The sequence below is a fragment of the Pipistrellus hanaki genome, assembly GCF_964339955.1.
Source record: "Pipistrellus hanaki genome assembly, chromosome: 5".
NCBI lineage: Eukaryota > Metazoa > Chordata > Mammalia > Chiroptera > Vespertilionidae > Pipistrellus > Pipistrellus hanaki.
The window spans coordinates 20611965-20633468 of record NC_140507.1 but is presented as its reverse complement, the minus strand read 5'-3'; the positions used below and the strand labels follow the sequence as shown (position 1 = coordinate 20633468).

The 21504-nt window shown below is 36.0% G+C and overlaps 1 protein-coding gene across 1 annotated transcript; it reads right to left on the bottom strand.

Annotated features, from left to right (window-relative positions):
- Positions 1–1717: 1717 nt before the first annotated feature.
- MARCOL (MARCO like) lies at positions 1718–10901 on the bottom strand. The gene is made up of 3 exons (XM_084886511.1): positions 10831–10901; positions 4191–4939; positions 1718–1834 (listed from the first exon to the last, which is right to left on the bottom strand). The coding sequence occupies exons 1-2, from the start codon at positions 10895–10897 to the stop codon at positions 4215–4217; spliced, it is 792 nt and encodes a 263-aa protein (XP_084742637.1). The 5' UTR covers positions 10898–10901; the 3' UTR covers positions 1718–1834; positions 4191–4214.
- Positions 10902–21504: the final 10603 nt, after the last annotated feature.

Here is a 21504-nt window from a genome sequence, read left to right as displayed (position 1 = left end):
TTCTAAGAGGATGAAATGTATGAATAATTATTTGGAGGAATCATTGATATTACCAAAATTGAAAAAGGCCAATATGCCTAAATTACAGCTTAAAAGGAGTAGTTTAGTACAAGAAATAATTTAATATACTGAATTTTTTGTAGGTTCCAAGTATATAGGGACTCAGAGTTATAATCAGGAAAGGCAGTAGTGACATTATATAATTTATATTTCAAACAGATCACTCTGCTGCTCTAGGAGGAATGGATTAAAAAGATTAAAAGTACAGATACCTGCCTGACCTATGCCACTCAGTGGTTAGAGAATATGTCCTGACACCAAAGGGACTCAGGTTCAATTCCAGGATGAGGGTACATACCTGGGATTACAGATTCAATCCCCAGCCCTATTTCTGTCACCTCTCTCTCTCCTCTCTCTCTCTCTTTGTCTCTCTCTCTCTCTCTCTCTCTCTCTCTCTCTCTCTCTCTTTCTCTCTCTTTCTTCTCTCTCTACCTTCTTTCCTCCCACTTTCTCTAAAAATAATAAATAGAAAAATATCCTCAGTTGAGCATTAACAACAAAAGTAAAGATGTCCAAACAATTTAGGAAGATAGCACAATGTCTCTGCAAGAGACAATCCTATCTAATAAAGAAGGAATATGCTAATTGACTGTCATGTCCTCACAAGATGCTGGCACCCACAGCCACAAGATGGCAGCACTCAGTCCCTTTAGCCCCCACCTCATCCAGCCACAGTCCCCCAGTTCCCTCAGCCCCACAGTTCCATCAGCCCTGCAGGGGAAGGCAGTTGGGCTTGATAAGGTGGCAGGGGAGGGCAGTTGGAGGCAATCACGCCAGCAGGGGAGAGCAGTTGGGGATGGTCATGCTGGCAGGGGAGCAGTTAGGCATCAATTAGGCCAGGAGGGGAGTGATTAGGGGGCTATCAGGCTGGCAGGCAGAGTGGTTAGGGGCAATCAGGCAAGCAAGTCAGTGGTTAGGAGCTAGCAGTCCCAGATTGTGAGAGGGACTGGCAAAATAGTAGCCTCTGTTCAATCTCTCTGATGTCATTTTTAGTAACCCTTTTTTTTTTTTTTTTTTTTTTTTTTTTTTTTTTTTTTTACCAGCTCTGATCCCACCATTGTATCATCGTATTGTGTCTTTTTCCTTTTCTTGAGACCCAGGTTGCTAATCAACATGATTAATATCCTAGTGAGATCCTTCTGATCATCCGAGTTTTAGGCTTTAACAATCCTATTAGTAATTTGGATAAATACACTAAATTTCTACATTTCAATATCTGTAATCATTTCAAAATATATATGCACTCATGTATCCCTTTAAGAATCTAATGGGACTTTTGGACACCCTTAAGAAAAAAGAACACAGGAAATTTATTTTGCATATATTCCCAAGACCTTCTGAAGCAAATCAATGCATCCTTAATAACATCTTAAATAAATTTGATATCAAGTTTCCAAAGACTACCTTCATTAGAAACACCTAGACTGTGATTTAAAAAACTGTAGTGTGTTTCCAGCAACCTACAACATAAGTATTTCTAAAGTGGGGTTCTTTTTTTTTACATGCAATTCTGATATTTTTTAAATATCTATTAGGGTGTACAAATTGCAGTTATAGGTCCTGAAGTATCAGTCACTTTGGCACTTTGGGAACAGATAAATTATAGACACAAGGTTTGGGGAAGTCTAGAAAATAAACAATCCAAGAAGTCAGAAGCAACTTTGTAAATGACTTTATTTGCAGTGGAACAAACTTGAAAATAATGTAGGATCCATTATATCTGGAGGACTCTTGCTAGACTCAGTTGCACAGATTCAGGTTTCTACCACTCAACCTGAAAAAAAGATAATGAGAGAAATCAAGGACCAAGTAATTGTGGCACCACCATAGACAGAAAATGTGATTTAAAAATTACATAGGCCCTAGATGGTTTGGTTCAGTGGATAGAGCATTGTCCTGTGGACTGAAAGGTCCCAGATTTGATTCCAGTCAAAGGTACATGTTGGACTTGGGGGCTTGATCCCTGGTAGGGGCCTGCAGGAGGCAGCGAATCAATGATTCTCTCTCATCATTGATGTTTATATCTCTCTCTCCCTCTCTCTTCCTCTCTGAAATCAATAAAAATATATTTAAAAATAAAAATCACATGGGGCCCAGCAATCCCTCTCCTGAGTGTTTACCCAAAAGCCCCAAAATCATGTATTTACAAAGATATATGCACCTCTGTGTACATTGAAGCATTATTATTGGTGGCCAAGATATGGAAACAGCCAGTGTCCCATGGTAGAGGACTGGATATAGAAGATGTGGTACATACACACAATTGAATAAATGCTGCATCAACATCAACATGGATGGACCTTAAGAATATCATGCTAAGTGAAATAAGTCAGACAGAAAAACCTAAGAACCATGTGATTTCACTCATATGTGAAATATAAAACTGAAACTCCTGTACAGAAACAGCAGTTGATGGTAGCCAGAGGGAAGGGGGTCCTAACATATGGCAACAGGAGATTACTACTTCATGCCAGCCAACTCATAAATACTGAGAGTCAGATTTCATTTTAAAGGGAGTTGAGGAATGGTCAGTTATGAGATTAAAAAAAAATGAAGTTTCATTAATAAAATGAGATGAAAGTAGTGTTCTAGAAAACCCTTTTGGATGTATTAAGTGAAGTGTACAGAGTCACTGTTAAATCAAGAGGCTGGTAGTTGGGAGAGAAACTGGCAAGCACAATAGGACTCAGAAGGCAGTACAGGTGTCATGGATATGCACTTGTTTGCACAATGGCTCCCAGACATCAGGCATTTGTCTACTTATCTGACAAATAGTTTAAGAGAACCCAGTTTATGCCTATGTTATTCTGAGATTTGGGGATACAGGTTTGGGAAAAATGGTACTTTCTTTATGAAGTGCATGCTAACTGAATAGAGAGACAATCCATTACAAAGCAATAAGGTACACACCATAATAAAGGATATCATTAGTATTAGGAATACATTTGTAGAAAATCAAAGGATTTTGTACAATCTATGTATATAAAAGCCTAATATGCAAAGTATCCACTAGGGCAGGTCGCAACCTACGGCTCCAGAGCCACATGCTGCTCTTTTGAAGCTTTACCGCGGCTCCGACAACTTGCAAGCCTGTGTGAAAATGAAGGTAACGTCTTACAGCCCTGATGTGCTGACACTGTGCACTTTGGTTCAGGAGCAAAAATCCCATTAACCAGGTAAATTAAATATTTTAATTAAGTATTAATTTGCAAAAATATATTTTACATTGTTAAGTGAAAAAGTCCTTTTTTTCTTCAGATTGACAGCTAACTGCACGATCCGGTATAGAGCATTAAGGTAAGAAATAATATATACAGTGTTATATTTGTTTTAAATGTCGCAATGGTTTTGCGGCTCCCAGGCTTTTTTTTCCTTCGGAAACGGGTCCAAGTGGCTCTTTATGTCTTAAAGGTTGCAGACCCCTGCACTAGGGAGTTTGACCAACTGGGAGTTTGATCACTCACTATGACATGCACTGACCATTAGGGGAAAGCACAGAATGAAGTAAGGCCCAGACTGGCAGCCAGCAGCCAGGAAGAGGCCCTGGCTGGCAGACAGCAGCCGGAAGCAAATAGGGATCCTACCCATGCACTAATTTCATGCACTGTGCATCTAGTATAATAAGTGAGAAAGAGTGGCAGGAGATGTTTGATAATGTCAATGGGGTTCAATGTTGAAAACTCTTTAATGCCTTGCTCACAGGTTTGGATTTTATCTTATGGCACCACTGAAAAACTTTCATCAAATCAGATTTGTGATTTAGAAATGCCACCTGAGTGGGGTATAGATTATGGATAGGATGGAAATGAGCATGAAAGTTAAATCAGGTGGAAACAGGGCTCAATTAATGAGGGTTTGAGCTAGTCCAGTATAGATAGGAATGTCTGAGTGAAAAAGAGCAGTAGGAAATAAGGGATGGATGTAAAACCATGATACTAATGATCATATATGTATATAAAAATAACCACCTCCAAATCCTCTCTTCTTTTGTTGAATCACTGTCATTGCAAAGTGTATGTCTTTAGTAAAGTGTATTCTGTTAACAATTTTCAAAACTTGGAAAATATTAATAGAATTGCTGAGATAAGTTGACTAAATAAGAAAAAAAAAAAAAAGAAATTAACACTTACCTGACTCTCCATATTGCCATCCAATTATTTACCTAAATTTTTTATTCCTTCTTGACTGTAAAAAGGTGGATTTTCTTGTTGGCCAGATGATTCTGGCTTCCCATGCTGGCTAGATGATCCTAGATTCCCGTGCTGGCTGGATGATCCTAGATTCCCGTGCTGGCTGGATGATCCTAGATTCCCGTGCTGGCTAGATGATCCTAGATTCCCCTGCTGGCTGGATGATCCTGGCTTCCCCTGATGGCTGGATGATCCTTTTCCTGGTTGGCTAGATGATCCTAGATTCCCGTGCTGGCTGGATGATCCTAGATTCCCCTGCTGGCTAGATGATCCTAGATTCCCATGCTGGCTGGATGATCCTGGTTTTCCTTGCTGGCTAGATGATCCTGAAACCCCTTGCTTGCCAGAAGACCCCGGCTTCCTTTGCTGGAGAGATGATCCTGGTTTTCCGTGCTCACTAGACATTTCTGAACCAGCGTTTTGGTTAGGTTCTCCTGAACTCCCTTGCACACTCAGAGCGTAATTTAAATTTTTTATTTTCCCTTCCTGATTATGTTCCCCCAGTTGGTCAGAATCCTCTGATTTTTCAGGAAAAATAGAGAGGTCTGAATATCTGAGGCTATCACCTTCCAAATTAGATTCTTTTTGTCCCCCCTGAGGGTGAGCTTTATTGTTTTTCTCTAAGATAAGTGCAGGTTCTTGGCCCTCTTCTATTTTAACATGTGTTTTCGAAGGCTGTGTTGAAGACACTGGAGATTAAGAAAAAGGGGGAGGGTCACAAAAAATAAAAATAAAGTTACTTAACCTCAAGAATTTAAAATCAACATCATTCATCCCAAGATATAGTATGTATTTAATGCATCTTGGATTTTTTTTTAACCAAACCTCAAGACAGAATCTTCTCCCCATTACTTTTGATAACTTAGAATATTTTGTGTCCTCCATCTTTTTCTTCACTATATTACATGGTGTCTCAAAAGCATGGGTTCAAGAGAGCTTGCCTCATTTCTAAATCAGAGCTTGAGTTATTTGCACTGGGCCTTAATACTACCACAAATTCCTTTTAATGATTCCCTGATTAATTAAAAAGACAAAAATACTGACCAATGCCTTCGTTTGTTCCATATCACAGAACCCTTTCTCATATTCCCAACATTATTTTATAAAAATGTCATCAACTACTCAAATGTAAAAGCTGTCAGGCATGAGTCCTGCTTTCATATCCTCTTCTTTATCTCTATATTTGTTTTCTGTAAATATATTCTCTCCCACTAACCCCATTCCAAAGGCAGTGGTTTTCCTTACTGAGAATACATATATTTTTTTTCAATCAGCTTTATGCTCACAATTTCCCATAAAAGCTTTAGTATTAATCAATCACTCACACTCTCTCTGGTGGTTGTTTCTTTCTCTTGTGGTCAAACCACTTGAGAAAATGGTAGGTATTATGTGACTATTTATTAAAACCTATGATTCAGAATTTACTCACTCTATCTTATTTACTTGCTTCACAAATTTATTTTGGAAGCTCACCCAATCTGTATGTATGTGATAAGTAGATAGATAGATACACAGAGAGATAGATAGATAGATAGATAGATAGATAGATAGATAGATTTATTATACTAGCTATAATATATATATTAGAACTATTCAGATTCTATTCCAAAATGAATAGAGTTTAGAACACAATATATAAGCAAATGCAATGACTTTAGAGTTGTTAATTACAATGGTATTCCATTAGGTCTTATGCTTTTCTTATACTCAATTTGGTAAAAGGGTTTATTTTTGGCTTTCTCGCTTTTCTATTTGATGACTGTCTTTATTCCCCTACTTTCTTAATTTAGGGTTTCCACAAAAGTTTTATTAAGGTTCACTTTTTATTTTTCTTAATGAGCTTCCTTGGTATTTTTTTAAAATTATTTTTCCTTCTGGAGGAGGTGACATATAAGAAATACAGGTTATATAGCAAGAAAAACTGATAACAAAAGACTTATTTTTAGCAGAGCAATGAGTGTATACCTGAGTTTTAAGAGCCAAACATTGTTTATTAGCAGGCACTAACTTCAAGTAGAAATCAAATAGAATAAAAATGTAGATAAAATGGGGGGAAAAAAGATTGGTTGATCTATTTTTTGTTGTTGTAGATTGTTTGGCTTTTTGAAATAATGCAAGGCCATATACTAGTAAGCAAATTGCATCAAATCATAAGGATATAAAACGGTAAGTAGTTTAAAGTAACGTTCCCTTTATCTTCGGTTCTAATACCTCCAATTCTCTACATAGAACACAAACATACCTACAAGGGTTTTCTGTATTATTACAGATATCTCTGTATTTACAAACATATTTGAATATATTTTTCAACATAATTGGTGGCACATTGTACACACTACTGTACTCATTTTATCCCTTGAAATATGCAGTTAGGATACCTCTATACAAATATAGAGAGATCACCTTAATTATTGTCCCAATGACTGCATATGATCTCATTTAAGTTTATAATAATTTACTTAACCAGTCTTTTAGCAATGAGTCTTTAGTTTATTTTCTTCTTTAACTATTACAAACCATGATTTAATGACATTTCTAGTAATATATAAAATTTTTACATAAATTTGTAGGATAAAAATCAGTGGTGAAATATTTTAGTAAAAAAAGATAACTAAGGTATTAAAATATGGTTTAACCACCCATTTTTAAGTTTAAATTTTGTAAAATAATTATCTTTAGTTTTTGTTCCATATTTTTCTCTTCTGATTTTACAAACTCTAAATTCATGCTTGGTATTGCTGTATATTGTAATAGGCATTCCTGGTGCTCACTCTTCTTTATCCTTCAAAACCATATAACCATTACATATGGTATTACTATAATGTACGTTCTTCCAGCCACAAATCCTTGCTGAATATATACTAAATGTTATCTAGCAAGACACTGCAATACACAAGGAATATGGTACCTGCCATCATATTTAGTAAGAAATTTTTATCTGTATGCTTTTGTCCCTTGAGAAACACACACACACACACACACACACACACACACACACACACACATTTCCTCCTCCTTTTTCCCATCTTATCACTTAGTTCTATATTCTTATTTCTTAACTCTGTTACTTTGACAGTTAGCTAAATGGCATCTCTGGACAATTTTTCACCCATCCAATTTATTTTCAATATTATTACAGACAGATATCTCTTAACAGAATGGGTCTGATCACCCCTGTTATCAACAATCTGAAAACAACTGCAATGCTTAAAATGAGAAGAGAACCATGATTTCTTGTGTCTCAACAATAAGCAAATGAAGGTCATATAGGCACTTTACTTTCATTTATTTCCTTTCACTAACTATTAGAAAAAAAATGATCAAGTAGAAGGTCATAATTTGGAGATAAATTGAAATAGGTTTAATTTATCCTAATTTATTTTCTTGAGAAATATGTTATCTGTGTCATTTATAATCTTGAGAAATTTTCATTGCTTGCTGGAAATTTACATCTCTGAAAACAGACAACCTAATGGTATTGAGGTAAGGAATAGAGAGAAGTATGTTGAGTGATAGGCACCTGAGAAAAATGCAAGTAATGGTGTCTAATGCTAGTGTACACATGATTCCTATAACAGCCTGTTGGAATGTCTAATTATTTTCATTCTGCAAATGAGAAAACTGAGGCTAAAATAGGTTAAGTAAATTACTCTGAAGAACAAAAGTAGAGAAGTGAAAAGCCAGGATTTGAGCCCTTTCCTATTTGACCATCTAGACATGCATCATTACACAAAATATTATTCTTTGTGGAACATACATTTGAGCATTCACAAATTCACCTAATCCTCTTAGACTAATTTTTTCTTTTTAGTCTGATGTCTTACTTTTTTCGTTTCCTTGCTTCTGTTTCTCTTTAGCCACATCAAACTATCCACTGTTGTCTCACCCGATCACTATTTTTATAACCCTGATCTATATGTTATCTGAAATTACCTTAGTCCATTTCAATGTCTGGTAGATGCTCCCACTTTTTAGGATTTTCTGACAACATATTATTAAATCATTGAACATTTCTAACTCTTTACTTTGAGAGTTGGAAGAAAAGTCATTGTATGCAACTTTCCTTACCTGAGAACATGGCCAAGAACATGAAGGGAAGGAAAAGAAAAGCCTTCATGTTACAGCCAGTTGTTTCAGACTCAGTTGGATTGGTTGGAGATAAAAGTAACTCTTCAGTAGAAACTTTCTGAATAAAGCATGTTGATCACCACCATGTTATATATTTGAAAACTCCCCCACCCTAATTTCTAAACATGGTCATTGTGAGGTAATAAAATTACTGAGTAACTTTGGTATAATGTAAGGTGTTACTTCTTGAGTGATTGTCATTTTTAAAATTAGCTTCACACCTCAACTCCCATAAATATCCAAATTTTAATAGGCTTCTATAAGACATTTTTCTCACAGAAAGAAATGAAATAAAAATGGAAAAACCCATCTGGGAAACTCAGTGTTCACTTTTTTATTGTTAAGAGAGGATTTATCATTAGTCAGTAGTCTTATTGACCCTAAAAGTTTATATGTCTATAATAGACATTCCCAGGACCTTTTTTTGCAAGTAAGTTAGGTACCAATTATTTACCTCAAATTATATTTTAAAAGCAAGTAAAACCACATTAATTATTTGCAATTAGTAAGGGATGAATACACCCAGTGGGAACTAATGATGGGTAATTTAGTTTTATGAGGTAAAAGGAGACAATAGATCTCATGTTTGAGAATAACATTACATTCTGGGCCTTCTTGCCTCAAGATATTATGCCAAACAGAAGCTCATGTGAAAATCACTTTGGGATACTAAGTCATAAATTTAATATCATAAAGCCTTAGAATAATGTGTTTAACAATGGCTGCCCTCTATAAGAAAAATGTGAATTAATTGAAGCATGTTCTAAAGAAAATGACCTTGTAAAGTGAGGTTTGGAGACCAGAGAGCATAAAGTTTGTTGATAGCAGTAAGAAATATAAGCATGAATAAAGACAGACTTAGGATTGACATTGCATTCATCATCTGAAGGGCATTAAATGGGGAAGAGTGATAGGATTTGTAGCTCTGGATGACAGAGCTTATTCTAATATAAGTGCAGGATAAATATTTTTGAATTCTATAGAATTCAAATTTCAGTTTTGGGAAGAAAAGTTAAAAAAAAAAGGGGGGGGGCGGTTCCTCCAATCACTTCCAATTCTAACGTCCTCAGATTTAGGGATTCTGAATTATGTTTGGTTTTCACATTAGCTTATTTAGAAGGGCAAAGTGAGGAAAAGAGACTAGAGAAATTGAGAAATCAAAGACAGAGAGAGACATCCATTGGCTGCTTCCTAAATGCCCTCTTCTGGGGATTGAGCCCACAACCTAGGCATGTTCCCTGACTGGGAAATAAACCAGGGAATTCTCATGGGTCAAAGATTAACCATCTAGCTACACCAGCCAAGATGTTTGGTAAAATTTGTTGTTAAAATTTACAATATGAAATGATTTAAGATTTATCTTTTTCAATTTACTAATTAATCAGTGTTAACTTACTGGTGGACGGACCAGTTTGTTTTTTTGTTTTTCTGTGGTTTTTGTTTTTTTGTGTGGTTTTTTTTTTTTTTTTTTTTTTTTGAGGAAGAGGAGGTGCAAGAGCAGTTTCTGCAACCAGCACACAAAAAGAATATATAAAAACAAGAAGAGGGGAAAACAATCAGAATCTCTGGTGGGAAGAACCTGTAGTTTTTAGTAGCAAAATACTACAAAATTGCCTACTTAGTGCCTTCGATATTAAGGTGAGGCTTTTGCGATAGTAACAAAACAGTAAGTTCACAAATTAGCTTCAAATTGGAAATATACTTCCAAACTACTCTCCTCTGCGAAAAATAATTTTAAGTATTGTACAGCAATCACCAAACTCTGTTGTGAAGATGCCATAGTTCTTTTTATTTTTGTTTTAATTTATGAGATATCAAAGTCAGAGAAGACAGTGCTTTGTTTAATACCCCTAATATGCCTTGCATAATGTCAGTTAACATGAAGAAATTATTTATTTCTTAATGAAATAATACTCATTCTAATATCAGGGATCTATTCGATGATTCAGAACTATTTTACTAAAATTCATCAGTCTCCTTGAACTAAAGGAAGTACAATTTCCAGGAGAGGGATTTAAGGAGTTCTCACCTCACAGAAAGTTTTTACTTTAGTGGTCTGACAACTGGAAAACAACAAATCAAATTGTATAGGAATGTCAGGTCTAGGGGACCTCATTTCTACCTACACTCTGAACTAAGCAAACATTGAATCTGATCTCCAAAGAAAATAGTAATTAGGTAAAAGTCTTTAGTCATAAATGAAGAAAAAGCTCAGTTCTACTGCTCATTCTAAGTCAACTCTCTGCTTCCATCTCCTAAGGTGGGAAATGAGGAAAAGCAATCCACTGAAGTCATTCTTTAAGGGGATTTGTAACATACCCACTTTCATTTTGCCAGTTTAAGTATTAGAAGCCTAATGAAGGAAGCTGCTCCATTTCTAGACAATAACAGTTGTCTCCTGCATTTTCTAAGATGTGTGAATTGCTTTATCCGGAACTGGAAGTGTACTCACCAGAATAAAGAGGAAATGCCAAGGCAATAATGAAAATAACTTTGATCCATGATGAGAAGAAAGACATTTTATCAAGTCTGTAGAAGAAACACAAAAACAATGTTTACATTCTGACACAGAGACAAATTTCCTCTTTCTGAAGGAAAGTTTCTTAAGGCGAAGGACCTGCTACTCCCCTAAATTTCCTAATTATGATTGACTTTTCTCTTTATTTCTTACACAAAACTACCAGGTGACATACATGTGAACAGAAGGCCTCTTAGAGATTTGAGAGAACATCAAGACACATTCTCAGCACATTTCAGAAGGAGCAGTTCATTCCCAAACCTTGGCTCAGCCCACAGCAGCCTAAAACCACTACAGGAAATATACACTAGAATCTCCGTTTTTCCTCAGAATATAGAAACATTTCAGGAAGGACTGACCTGGAGCGGGCCTTACAGCAAGGATGCACATCATGGCCATCCCATAGATTCCCCACCCAACTTCCCTGAAACAGGAGGCAGTGGAGCCTGAGGCCTACAGAGCTCTAGAGTCTGTGCCTATTTTGTTTCTCTTAATTCATCAACAACTTTCACTCAGCTGAGGAGTCTCCTTTATTGGTTTTCTGTTGAGGAGCTTGATGGGGTTAGAACAGATGGCTCAAAATAACATAAGGCAGAGGTATTCTGGGTTCTACCCAGAGGCTGTAAAGCAATAGCTTGTGAGACATGCCATATCAATAATTTTCAATATGTCTTCCCACAGTAGGAGCTTTGGGATGATTTTATGATATACTCAAAAGTATGCGGTGGGCATAAAATAATAAACAGTGCTTTGAAACCCTAAAATTGAGATAAGATGTGAAAGCTTTTAAAGCCACTGAATTGTTAAGAAAGGAGAATCAAAGCAAGAAAGGAAAAATAAGTTTAGGAAACTGGTATTATATACATGTCTAGGCCCTTAGTATTTTGCAACACTAGAAGAATGTTAGGCTCAATTAGAGATATGGTTTATTAAACTTTTTATTTTGAGATAAATGGGGATTCTCATAAAGCTGTAAGTACTAATGCAGAGAGTTATCAATTTGCCCCAGTGGGGACAGCTTATAAACCAGTATTACAAATTCACTACCAGGAATATTTAATAAGCTCCTGGATGGATATCAGTCAGCCAGGTTTGGAACCTAGGTTAGAGAACAATATGAAATATTAAGATCATGAGTGAAAGAATGCTTAGGAGTGAAATGGAGACTATAAGGTATAATGCCTTATATTTATATCATTGGTCTGAAGAATAAGTGAAGAAAGCAAGATCAAGTCAGTTTAGGGAACCTGACATAAAATAGTCTTAGTAACCAGGCTGACAAAATTAGTTCAAACCAAATCTCCTGAAGCATGAGCAATGAATTTTAACTAGCCTGAGGACTAATAAATGGAGGTATTTCGTGTTCATGAATAGGAAGACTCAGTATTGTTAAGATATCAGTTACTCCCAATTTGACCTATAGATTCAATACAGCCCCAATCAAAATTCCAGCAAATTATTTTTGAATGCCTTTAAATTAATTCTAAATTTTATGTGGAAGGCAAAAGACCAGAATAGCCAACAGAACATTGAAAGAAAGAACACAGTTGGAGATTTGATGTTACTCGAATTCAGGACTTACTATAACTGAGTCAATCATCAAGATAGTGCATTATTGGCAAAAGAAGAGACAAGTAGATCAATGGACCGGGTAAAAGATCCCAAAAGCAGACCCTCATAAATATGGTTAACTGGTTTTTTACAAAGGTGCAAACAATACAATGAAGCAAAGACCCTTTTCTCAAAAACAGATCCTAAACAACTGTATAGTCACATTGTATAAAATAAATGCAAACGCAGACTTTAAACCCATCAGAGAAATTAAGTCAAAATATAATGTAAACTATAAAATTCCTGAGAGATAAAAATCAGAGAAACCTAGATGACTTTGGGAATAGTCCTCTGTTTAAATGCAGTGCCAATTGAATGATCCACAGAAGAAATAACTGATAAGCGAAACTTAATTAAAATTAAAAACCCCAGTTGTGCAAAGGTCGAGATAGACAAGTCATAGACTAGGAGGAAATATTTTCAAAAGACACATCTATTAAAGGACTGTTAAAATTCAAAAATACAGAAACAACTTGCTTTGAAAATGGGCAAAGTCTTTAACAGTCACCTCACAAAAAAAAAAAAAAAAAAAAAAAAAAAAAGGTATGAAGATATCAAGCATGTGAAAATATAATCCACTCATAATCCACAAGGAAAGGAAACTTTAAAATAAAAGGCACCACACACCTATCGAATGGCCAAAATATAGGTCATTCACAATACAAATGCTTGCAAGGATATCGAGCAACAGAATCTCTCTTTCACTGTGGGTGGGAATGTATAATACTACAACCACTTTAGAAATCAGTTTTTAAAAAAACTAAACTTATTTACATGCAAACCAGTAATGTTGCTCTTTAACATAAACCTAAAGGAGTTGAGATTATATGACACTCACCCTCCACCCCCCCAAAAAAAGCAAAAGCTTGCACTCTGATGTTTAAAGAAGCTTTATTCATAATTGCCAAAAATTGGGAGCAGTCAAAATGTCCATCATAGATGAATGGATAAATAAACTATGGTAAATTCAGCCAATGGACTGTTATTCATATCTAAAAATAAATGAGCTTTCAAGCCATGAACATTATTATATGTTACTAAATGAATTTAGCCAATCTGAAAATGCTACCAATATATATTTCAACTATATGATATTCTGGAAAAGGGAAAACTATGGAGGCAGTACAAAATCAGTGGTTGTCAGGCATTGGGACAAGGAGTGATGAGTAAGTGGAACACAGAGGAATCTAGGCAAATAAAAATATATATCATATGATGAATTTATATTATTGTATATTTGTTCAAACTCATAGAATATCCAACACAAAGAGTAAACTGTAATGTAAACTATAGACTTTGTGTAAATATGTTGGGTTGTGTGTTTGCATCATTCTCAAGAAATGTACCATTCTGTTGGCGGTGTTGATATTGGAAGAGACTATGAATGTGTAGGGTCAAAGGGGATAGAGGATGTAGGAAATCTCTGTACATTTTCTCAATTTTGCTGTGAACCTAAAATTGCTATTCAAAGAAATTTCTTAATAAAATACATATTCACAAGGTTGTTTATTTTATGATGCATAATGTAATTGCAAAAGTTGGAAATATGTATATACTAGGATATAAGGATTGAATTATTTCTTTCACAGCTATACAGTAGACTACTATCCAGGTTTTTAAGAAGAGTAATATAGGAATGAATAAGTATGCTTCTGGATTGCTGGAATTCCTAGGTATTCTCTGGAGAGGCTAATAACTTAGGATTTTACTTTTTAACTCATCATTACTTTTCCATAAAGCAATTTATTTTATAATGATTGACAAAAAATGTTTTCAATTTCCACATAATTGAGAGGTATTTTACCAGCATCATAAAAACAAGTATTTTAGGCAAGTTAGTTTCTACACAAATAAAAGACATTTATTTGTGTAGAGACTATATTATTTTATAGTATCTCCAATGCTATTTCCACATCTGTTGTGAAAAGTCATAGATGCAGATATTTTAAAGAGGACACAACATGGCATAAGTGAGATTTCTCTGGCATTGATGGTGGATAGGAAAGTCCATTTGCCAAAACTGTAAACAATGCTGATTTCTCCAATAGATCTAACTTTGTCTCAAAGAGCATTGTATTATTTAAACCCAACAATACCTTCATTTAAAGATATTATTTTGATATATACATTTTTAGATGAAGAAACCGAAGACCAAGAAAGATAATAATTTGCTAACATCATTCTAATATAAATGGAATTAATTGTGACAGATTATTTTAATGCCATTTCCAATGTCCATGCTATTGCCTTGCCATAAACAACTCTCAATTTCAAGGCAGGTGAATTGCCCCAAGGGATAGCAAAGACAGTTTGCCTAAGGTAAGGCTTTGATGTTGGGACTGATAACTAAAAATATCAGACCTGAAAGAGAGTAGTCTAGCCATTTCCACTGTAAAATACGACCTCTAAATCCTAGATGATGATTCTTCAAGTACCTTAGGATGAATTTCCCTGCCTCAATACCCAGTGGACATTCAAATCTATTCTACAGTTTTTAAACCTTTTGCAATTTGATATTTAAAAAATCCATCAATGTACTGTTAAAGATTCATGGGCACTGTTGCACATGAATTGGTTTATCAATTCATGTGCAACAGTAGTTTATCAATTGGTTTATCAATTCAGGGATTCTAAACCATATGGAACAACCAATTTTGTTCCTAGATGGTAGGACATCTTTCCTGAATTTTCCAGGAATTGAGAAATACTCTATCCAGGATTGGAAAATGTACTCATCAGAAGAAAATTTTAAATGCCAATACATGATGATAAAAAAGCTGGCAATGGTATTCAATGACAAGTAAGCGATGAAGACTCCTTAGAAATTTGTAAATAAACCAGAATGTATATGACAAAGTCCCATAAAGAGTTTAGTGAACACAACCAGAGAGGCCACTTCCTGGATCCTCCAAGGTGAGAAAGAAGAGACTCAACTCCTCAGTTGTTAATCTCCTTTACTATTTCTTTTCTTTTTTTTCTTTTTTACCCAAGGACATTTTTTCTGTTTATTTTCAGTGAGTGTGGAAGGGAGAAAAGGAGGGAGGTCAGAAAAGATGGAGTGATGGAGGGAGGGAGGGAGGGAAAAGGTAGGGAGAGAAGGGAGCGAGGGAGAGGGAGAGAGGAAGAGAGAGAGAGGCAGGTAAAGGGGGTAGGAGAGAGAGAAACATCTAAGCAAGAGAGACACATTTATTGTTTGCCTCCTGGAGGTGCACAGAACAGGGGCAGCAAAGAACCTGCAACCAAGGAACTCGCACTTGACCAGGAATGGAAGCAGAGAGACCCTTCTAGGAGGTAGAGGTGGCTGACTTGCCAATCATTGAGTCATGATGGCCAGGACTAAACCCCCTTTCTTTTCATTAGGGAAGACTGTTCCTTTTTTCCTCCTGCATTCAAATCAATTAAAAATAACATGTAAAACAATACATATGGAATAAAGCTCAAGAATCTCATGTAGCATTTAAGAATATATGCAGTTTTAAATGTTCAATTTATCCTTCAGAGAACAAGGAACAGTTATTCCTAGGACCTGGATGGAGCAGTACTGACAGAAATACTGTACAAAAGAAAACACAATAATGTATGTCCCAAGTTACCCACCTCAAGAAGGCACAATAAAAGGGAGACTGCGTAGCCTCAGCCCACTCCTCTATGTTGTAGCCTCAGCCCACTCCTCTATGTTGAGCAGTGTATTTTAAATACTGCTCTGTAGGAAGACAAATGTCAAGATAGATTAGACACAGAGGGACCATATGTCCTGCCAATGACTGGGAAGTTGCCACACACATAGGTCATCAAAGCTATTCCATCAAAGCAGGAAGTTTAGAGGACAATTTTATCTGATGGGCCTAATGAATAGGGAAGGGAGAAAATGATAAACATGTCTATAGATCCTAAAATAGGTAAGACATGAAGTCTTGCTAAGCAAGGGAGCTGTGTAGGATCAGGAGATAACTCAGGAAAAGAATTTCACAATCTATAATTTGAAAATATGTCTGGAACCTCTGTAGTTTGAAAACATAAATAGCTATGTGAAACACATGGAGAACATTGTACAGTTACCTGAGCCCCAAGTTGGCAATTCAGTTTTCTATATGAGATCCTAGTAACAGGTTTTTGTTTTAAAGTTTCTAAGATAGCAATAACATGCAGAGTGACTGAGCTAGAGCCACAGAGCAATCTCTGGGGCACTATTCCATCATGCTTCCTACTTCCCTAAACCAGAGCTTCCATAGTTAGTGAAGTATATACCAACCAGTCTGTGGCTAGCTTTATTCACACACTTAAATTACACTCATTTTGGAAATTCAGTTAGTGTCAGGTTTCTGTTTTCCAGTCTCAAAGGAAGGAAAATAAACTCTAAAATGATCATGAGAGCATAGTCTTAAGAATCTAGAGCTAGCCTTGCCCGGTTTTTCTCAGTGGTACAGCATCAGCCCATGCAATCAAGTGTTCAGGTTTGATCCACCATCCAGCCCAGATACCTGTGTTGCAGATTCCATCCCCAGCCACTAGCAGGGAATCTAAGGGAGTCAACCAATTCATGTGTGTCTCTCTCATCTATGTTTATCTCTGTCTTCCAAACCCCTCCCACTGCCTCAAAAAAAAAAAAATCTAGGGGAGAAATATCTTCCACTGAGTATTAATAACAACAACAGAAACTAGAGTCAGCCAACTGTGCCCCTGGTCTCAGTTATATGGTTTATTATGTGAGGTACTTTTAAAAATTGCACATATTATCTGATTATAAGTTAAAACATTTGTTAAAAAAAAATGAATTAAAATAGCTCCTTCCATTGTTAAATATGTCACATACAAAGTGCCTAAAGGTGCCTGTACCATATTAGCTTAGAATAAAGACAGAAGCATTTTCAAGTAGTTAATGAAAACCTGTTATATGAAAGGGCTGTTTCATTTATTAACCAAATATTAGTGAATTGAATGCAGCAATATTTTTGAAAGACTGGTATCAAGTAGTATTTTCTGGAACTCAAAGTTGATTCAGCATTTGAAAACTAAAAAATGTAATTAATTACATTAACAGATAATGTCTATAATTCAGCAAAAGTATTTTGAGAAACATCCATGTTGTTGTGTGTATCAGTACATTTACATTGTTTCCATTTTGCAGATATATAAAACAAAGCTATCACAAATATTCATATACATGTCTTTCATAAACATATGCATATGTTTCACTTGGGTAAATAGCTAGCAGTAGAAGGTCTGGAACACCTGGTAGTTCAAAAGGTTAAAAGTTTCTTAATTTTTAAAGAGACTGCCCAATTCTTTAAAGAGACTGCCCAATTCGTGCTTTACATTCCAATGACTTGTGCCTGAGAGTTCCAGTTGCTCCACACCCTCACCAACACTTGGTGTGATCAATTTTTATAATGTTAGCCATTCTGTTAGGTATATATTAGTATATTCTTGTGGTTTTAATTTACATTTCCTTAACAATTTTGGCCTTTGGAGGGGGGTATTTTTAGTGAAATACCATTGATATAAACATTGTGTGATTTTAATTCTATTACATGTTAATAGGATACATTTGTATACTACATAAGATTAACACCAGAGCATTAGATAAACTCCTACCACATCACAGAATCACTTCTTTTTTATGAGAACCTTTAAGATCTAGTCTCTTAGCATCTTATAAATATTATCTATAATAATAAAAGTGTAATATGTTAATTAGACAAGATGTCTTTCTGGATGATCTTCTGAATGATCTTCTGTAGTAAAGCCAGGGCTATAAGGGGAGCCTGTGTCCTAAGTGCTTTAGGGAAGCTGTTGCTAATAGCTGTGGCAAGGAAGGCCTACTCTTGCATGAATTTTGAGCATTAGGCTTCTAGTCGACTATAATCACAATGTTCTACAGACCTGCAAAACTTATTCATCTTTTAACTCCAAGTTTGTACCTTTTGATCAACATATCCTTATTTTCCTGAGTCTCCAGGCTCTGATAATCACCATTCTAGTTTCTGTTTCTATCAATTAAGCATTCTAAGAGTCCATGTATGTTAGATACTACTAGAGGCCTGGTGCACAAAATTTGTGCATTCAGAGGGGGATACGCTAGTCTGGGCTGTGCCCTCTTACAGTGTGGGTGCTACACAATTGATCACTCCAAAGAGGTAGGCCTGATCTGTGGGACCCCAGGCCTCATTGCACAGAGTCATGGACCCTTCCTCCATAAGGCACATCTGCAGGACTCCCATGCTTCTCAGCACAGAGCTGTAGGTGCTACCTCTGCCTGTGCACAGGTCAAGCTCTCACCCACCTGCATGCACATGCAGGCCTGCCCACTCGTGCATGCTCACTGTGCACACAGCCTCCAAGTGATTTCCAATCGCAGTGTGAGGGCATCATGGCGTGAGGGCGTGATGACCACTTAGGCTTTTATTATATTAATAGCATATGGTATTTGTTGGTCTCGTCTGACGTCATTCATGTCTTTCAAGAACCATGTGTTTTCACAATTAGAAGGATTTTCTTCTTTCTCATGGTTGAGTAACATACCATTGTTTATATAACATCTTCTTATGTATTTGTTGAAGGACACAAGTTACTTTTGTCTTTATTTTTTTAGTATTTTCTTTATTTTTTTATTTTGCCTTTTCCCCAAACTTTTTAAACTCCTAATTTTATTTTATTTTATTTTTTACAATATGCAAACTAAATCTATTACCAGATTGTAGATACAAAATAATTATTCATTTATAGGCAATAAATATTAATATTTTAAGAAAAATTATTTTAAGCATGTTACATGCAATAAACAATATTTCAAGAAAAATATTTAAAATATAATAATGTTACATGCAATAAATATTAATATTTCAAGAAAAATGTTTTAAATATAATAATACTAGACGACTGGTGCATAAAATACATGCACAAGTAGGGTCCCTAGTCTTGGGTGGCAATCAGTGCCAATCTGTGGGGCAATGGGCAGGGTGATTGGGGCCCTACTGGCACCCACTTTGGCTGGCCTGGGGCCTGCAGGCTGGAAGCAGCTCCTTCATTAAGCATCTGTTCCCTGGTGATCAGTGCACAACAAAGTGACCGGTCATTCCACTGGACTTTCCACCATTCTGTTGATTTGCATATTAGGATTTTATGATATAGGATAGGATTACAGTCAATAATCATAAATATTTTAAGAGGAAAAGATTTCAAATATTATATCATCAAAAGTATATTAACATAATATAATATCACAAAGTTTTAGGAAAAATTAAAAATCTGCAAATAAAAGGATTACTTCTATTAATTCTGAAATGTATTTTTTATAATGATATTCCTTTATTTTTTTAATTTAATAAAACTTTATAGTTCAGGTTATTACAATTGCTCCTCTTCCCCCCCCCCATAACTCCCCTCTACCTGGTTCCCACCCCACACTTTGCCCTTACCTTCCGCCACTGTCCTTATCCATAGGTGTACGATTTCTGTCCACTATCTTCTGGCACCCCCAAACGCTTTCCCCCTGTGAATTTTCTGTCCACTCCCTTTCTATGCCCCTGATTCTATTATATTCACCAGATTATTCTGTTCATCAGATTGTTTATTCACTTGATTTTTGGATTCACTTGTTGATAGATATGTATTTGATGTTCAGAATTTTTATCTTTACCTTTTTATTCTTCTTCCTCTTCTTAAAGAATACCTTTTAGCTTTTCATATAATACTGGTTTGGCAGTGATAAACGCCTTTAGCTTTTGCTTATCTGTGAAGCTCTTTATCTGACCTTCAATTCTGAAGGATAGCTTTGCTAGGTAGAGTAATCTTGGTTGTAGGTTCTTGCTATTCATCACTTTGAATATTTCTTGCCACTCCTATCTGGCCTGCATTGTTTCTGATCATACGTCAGCTAACAGTCTATGGGTGCTCCCTTGTATGTAACTAACTGTTTTTCTCTTGCCACTTTTAATATTCTCTTTTGGTCTTTTGCTCTTGACATTTTAATTATGATGTGGCTTGGTGTGGTCCTTTTTGGATTCCTTTTGTTTGGTATTCTTTGCGCTTCCTGGACTTGTGAATCTATTTCTTTCACCAGGTGTGGGAAATTTTCAGTCATTTATTTCTTCAAATAGGTTTTCAGTATCTTGCTCTCTTCTTCTGGAATGCCCATTATTCTGAGGTTGGTACATTTGAAGTTTTCCAAGAGACTTCTTATACTATTTTCAAATGTTTGGATTCTTTTTTTCTTTTCCAGTTGAGTGTTTTTTTGCTTCTTTGTATTTTAAACCTTTGACTTGATTCTTGCATTCCTCTAGTCTGCTATTGGGTCTCTGTATAATATACTTTATTTCAGTCAGTATATGTTCAATTTCTAGTTGGTCCTTTTTCATATCCTTGAGAGTCTTGCTAAATTTATTGGCCTTTTCTAGGAAATTCTTGAAAAACCTTATAACCGTGGTTTTTAACTCTATATCTCAGTCATTTGTTTTCCTCCGTTTCTTTCGTTTGTGATCTGTCTCTTTGTCTCCACATTTTCACTGCTTACCTGAGTTGGTAGGGTAGCTTCATGTGCTAGGTGTCCTATATGGCCCAGTGGCTCAGCCTCTTCCATTTACCTGAGATGGACACTTTTGATGCAAACCTGTGTGTACAGCCTTGTTGTAGTTAAGTCTTGATGGTTGTTGGTATCACTGGGAGGAATTGACCTCTAGGCCAATTGGCTGTGAGGATCAGCTTTGTCTACACCAGGAGAACTTTTGTGATGGAGACAGCTGGATGAGACAAGACTTACAAAATTGCAAAAGCTTCTGTGCTCAGCTTGGATCTGGTAGTCTCAGGGCTGAGCAGACAGTCTTGGCTTCCCATTAGCCCTGCGCTACGATGACCGTGGGTCTCAGTGTCCCTCCGTAATCACTGCAAGCACCTCTAAGAGTAAGCCACCCTCAAGTTTTGCCCGCTGCCAGAGAGTCCAATTTCTCCCCCAATTAATCTGGATTCCCAGATTCTCACTCAGGAATGGAGTACAACATA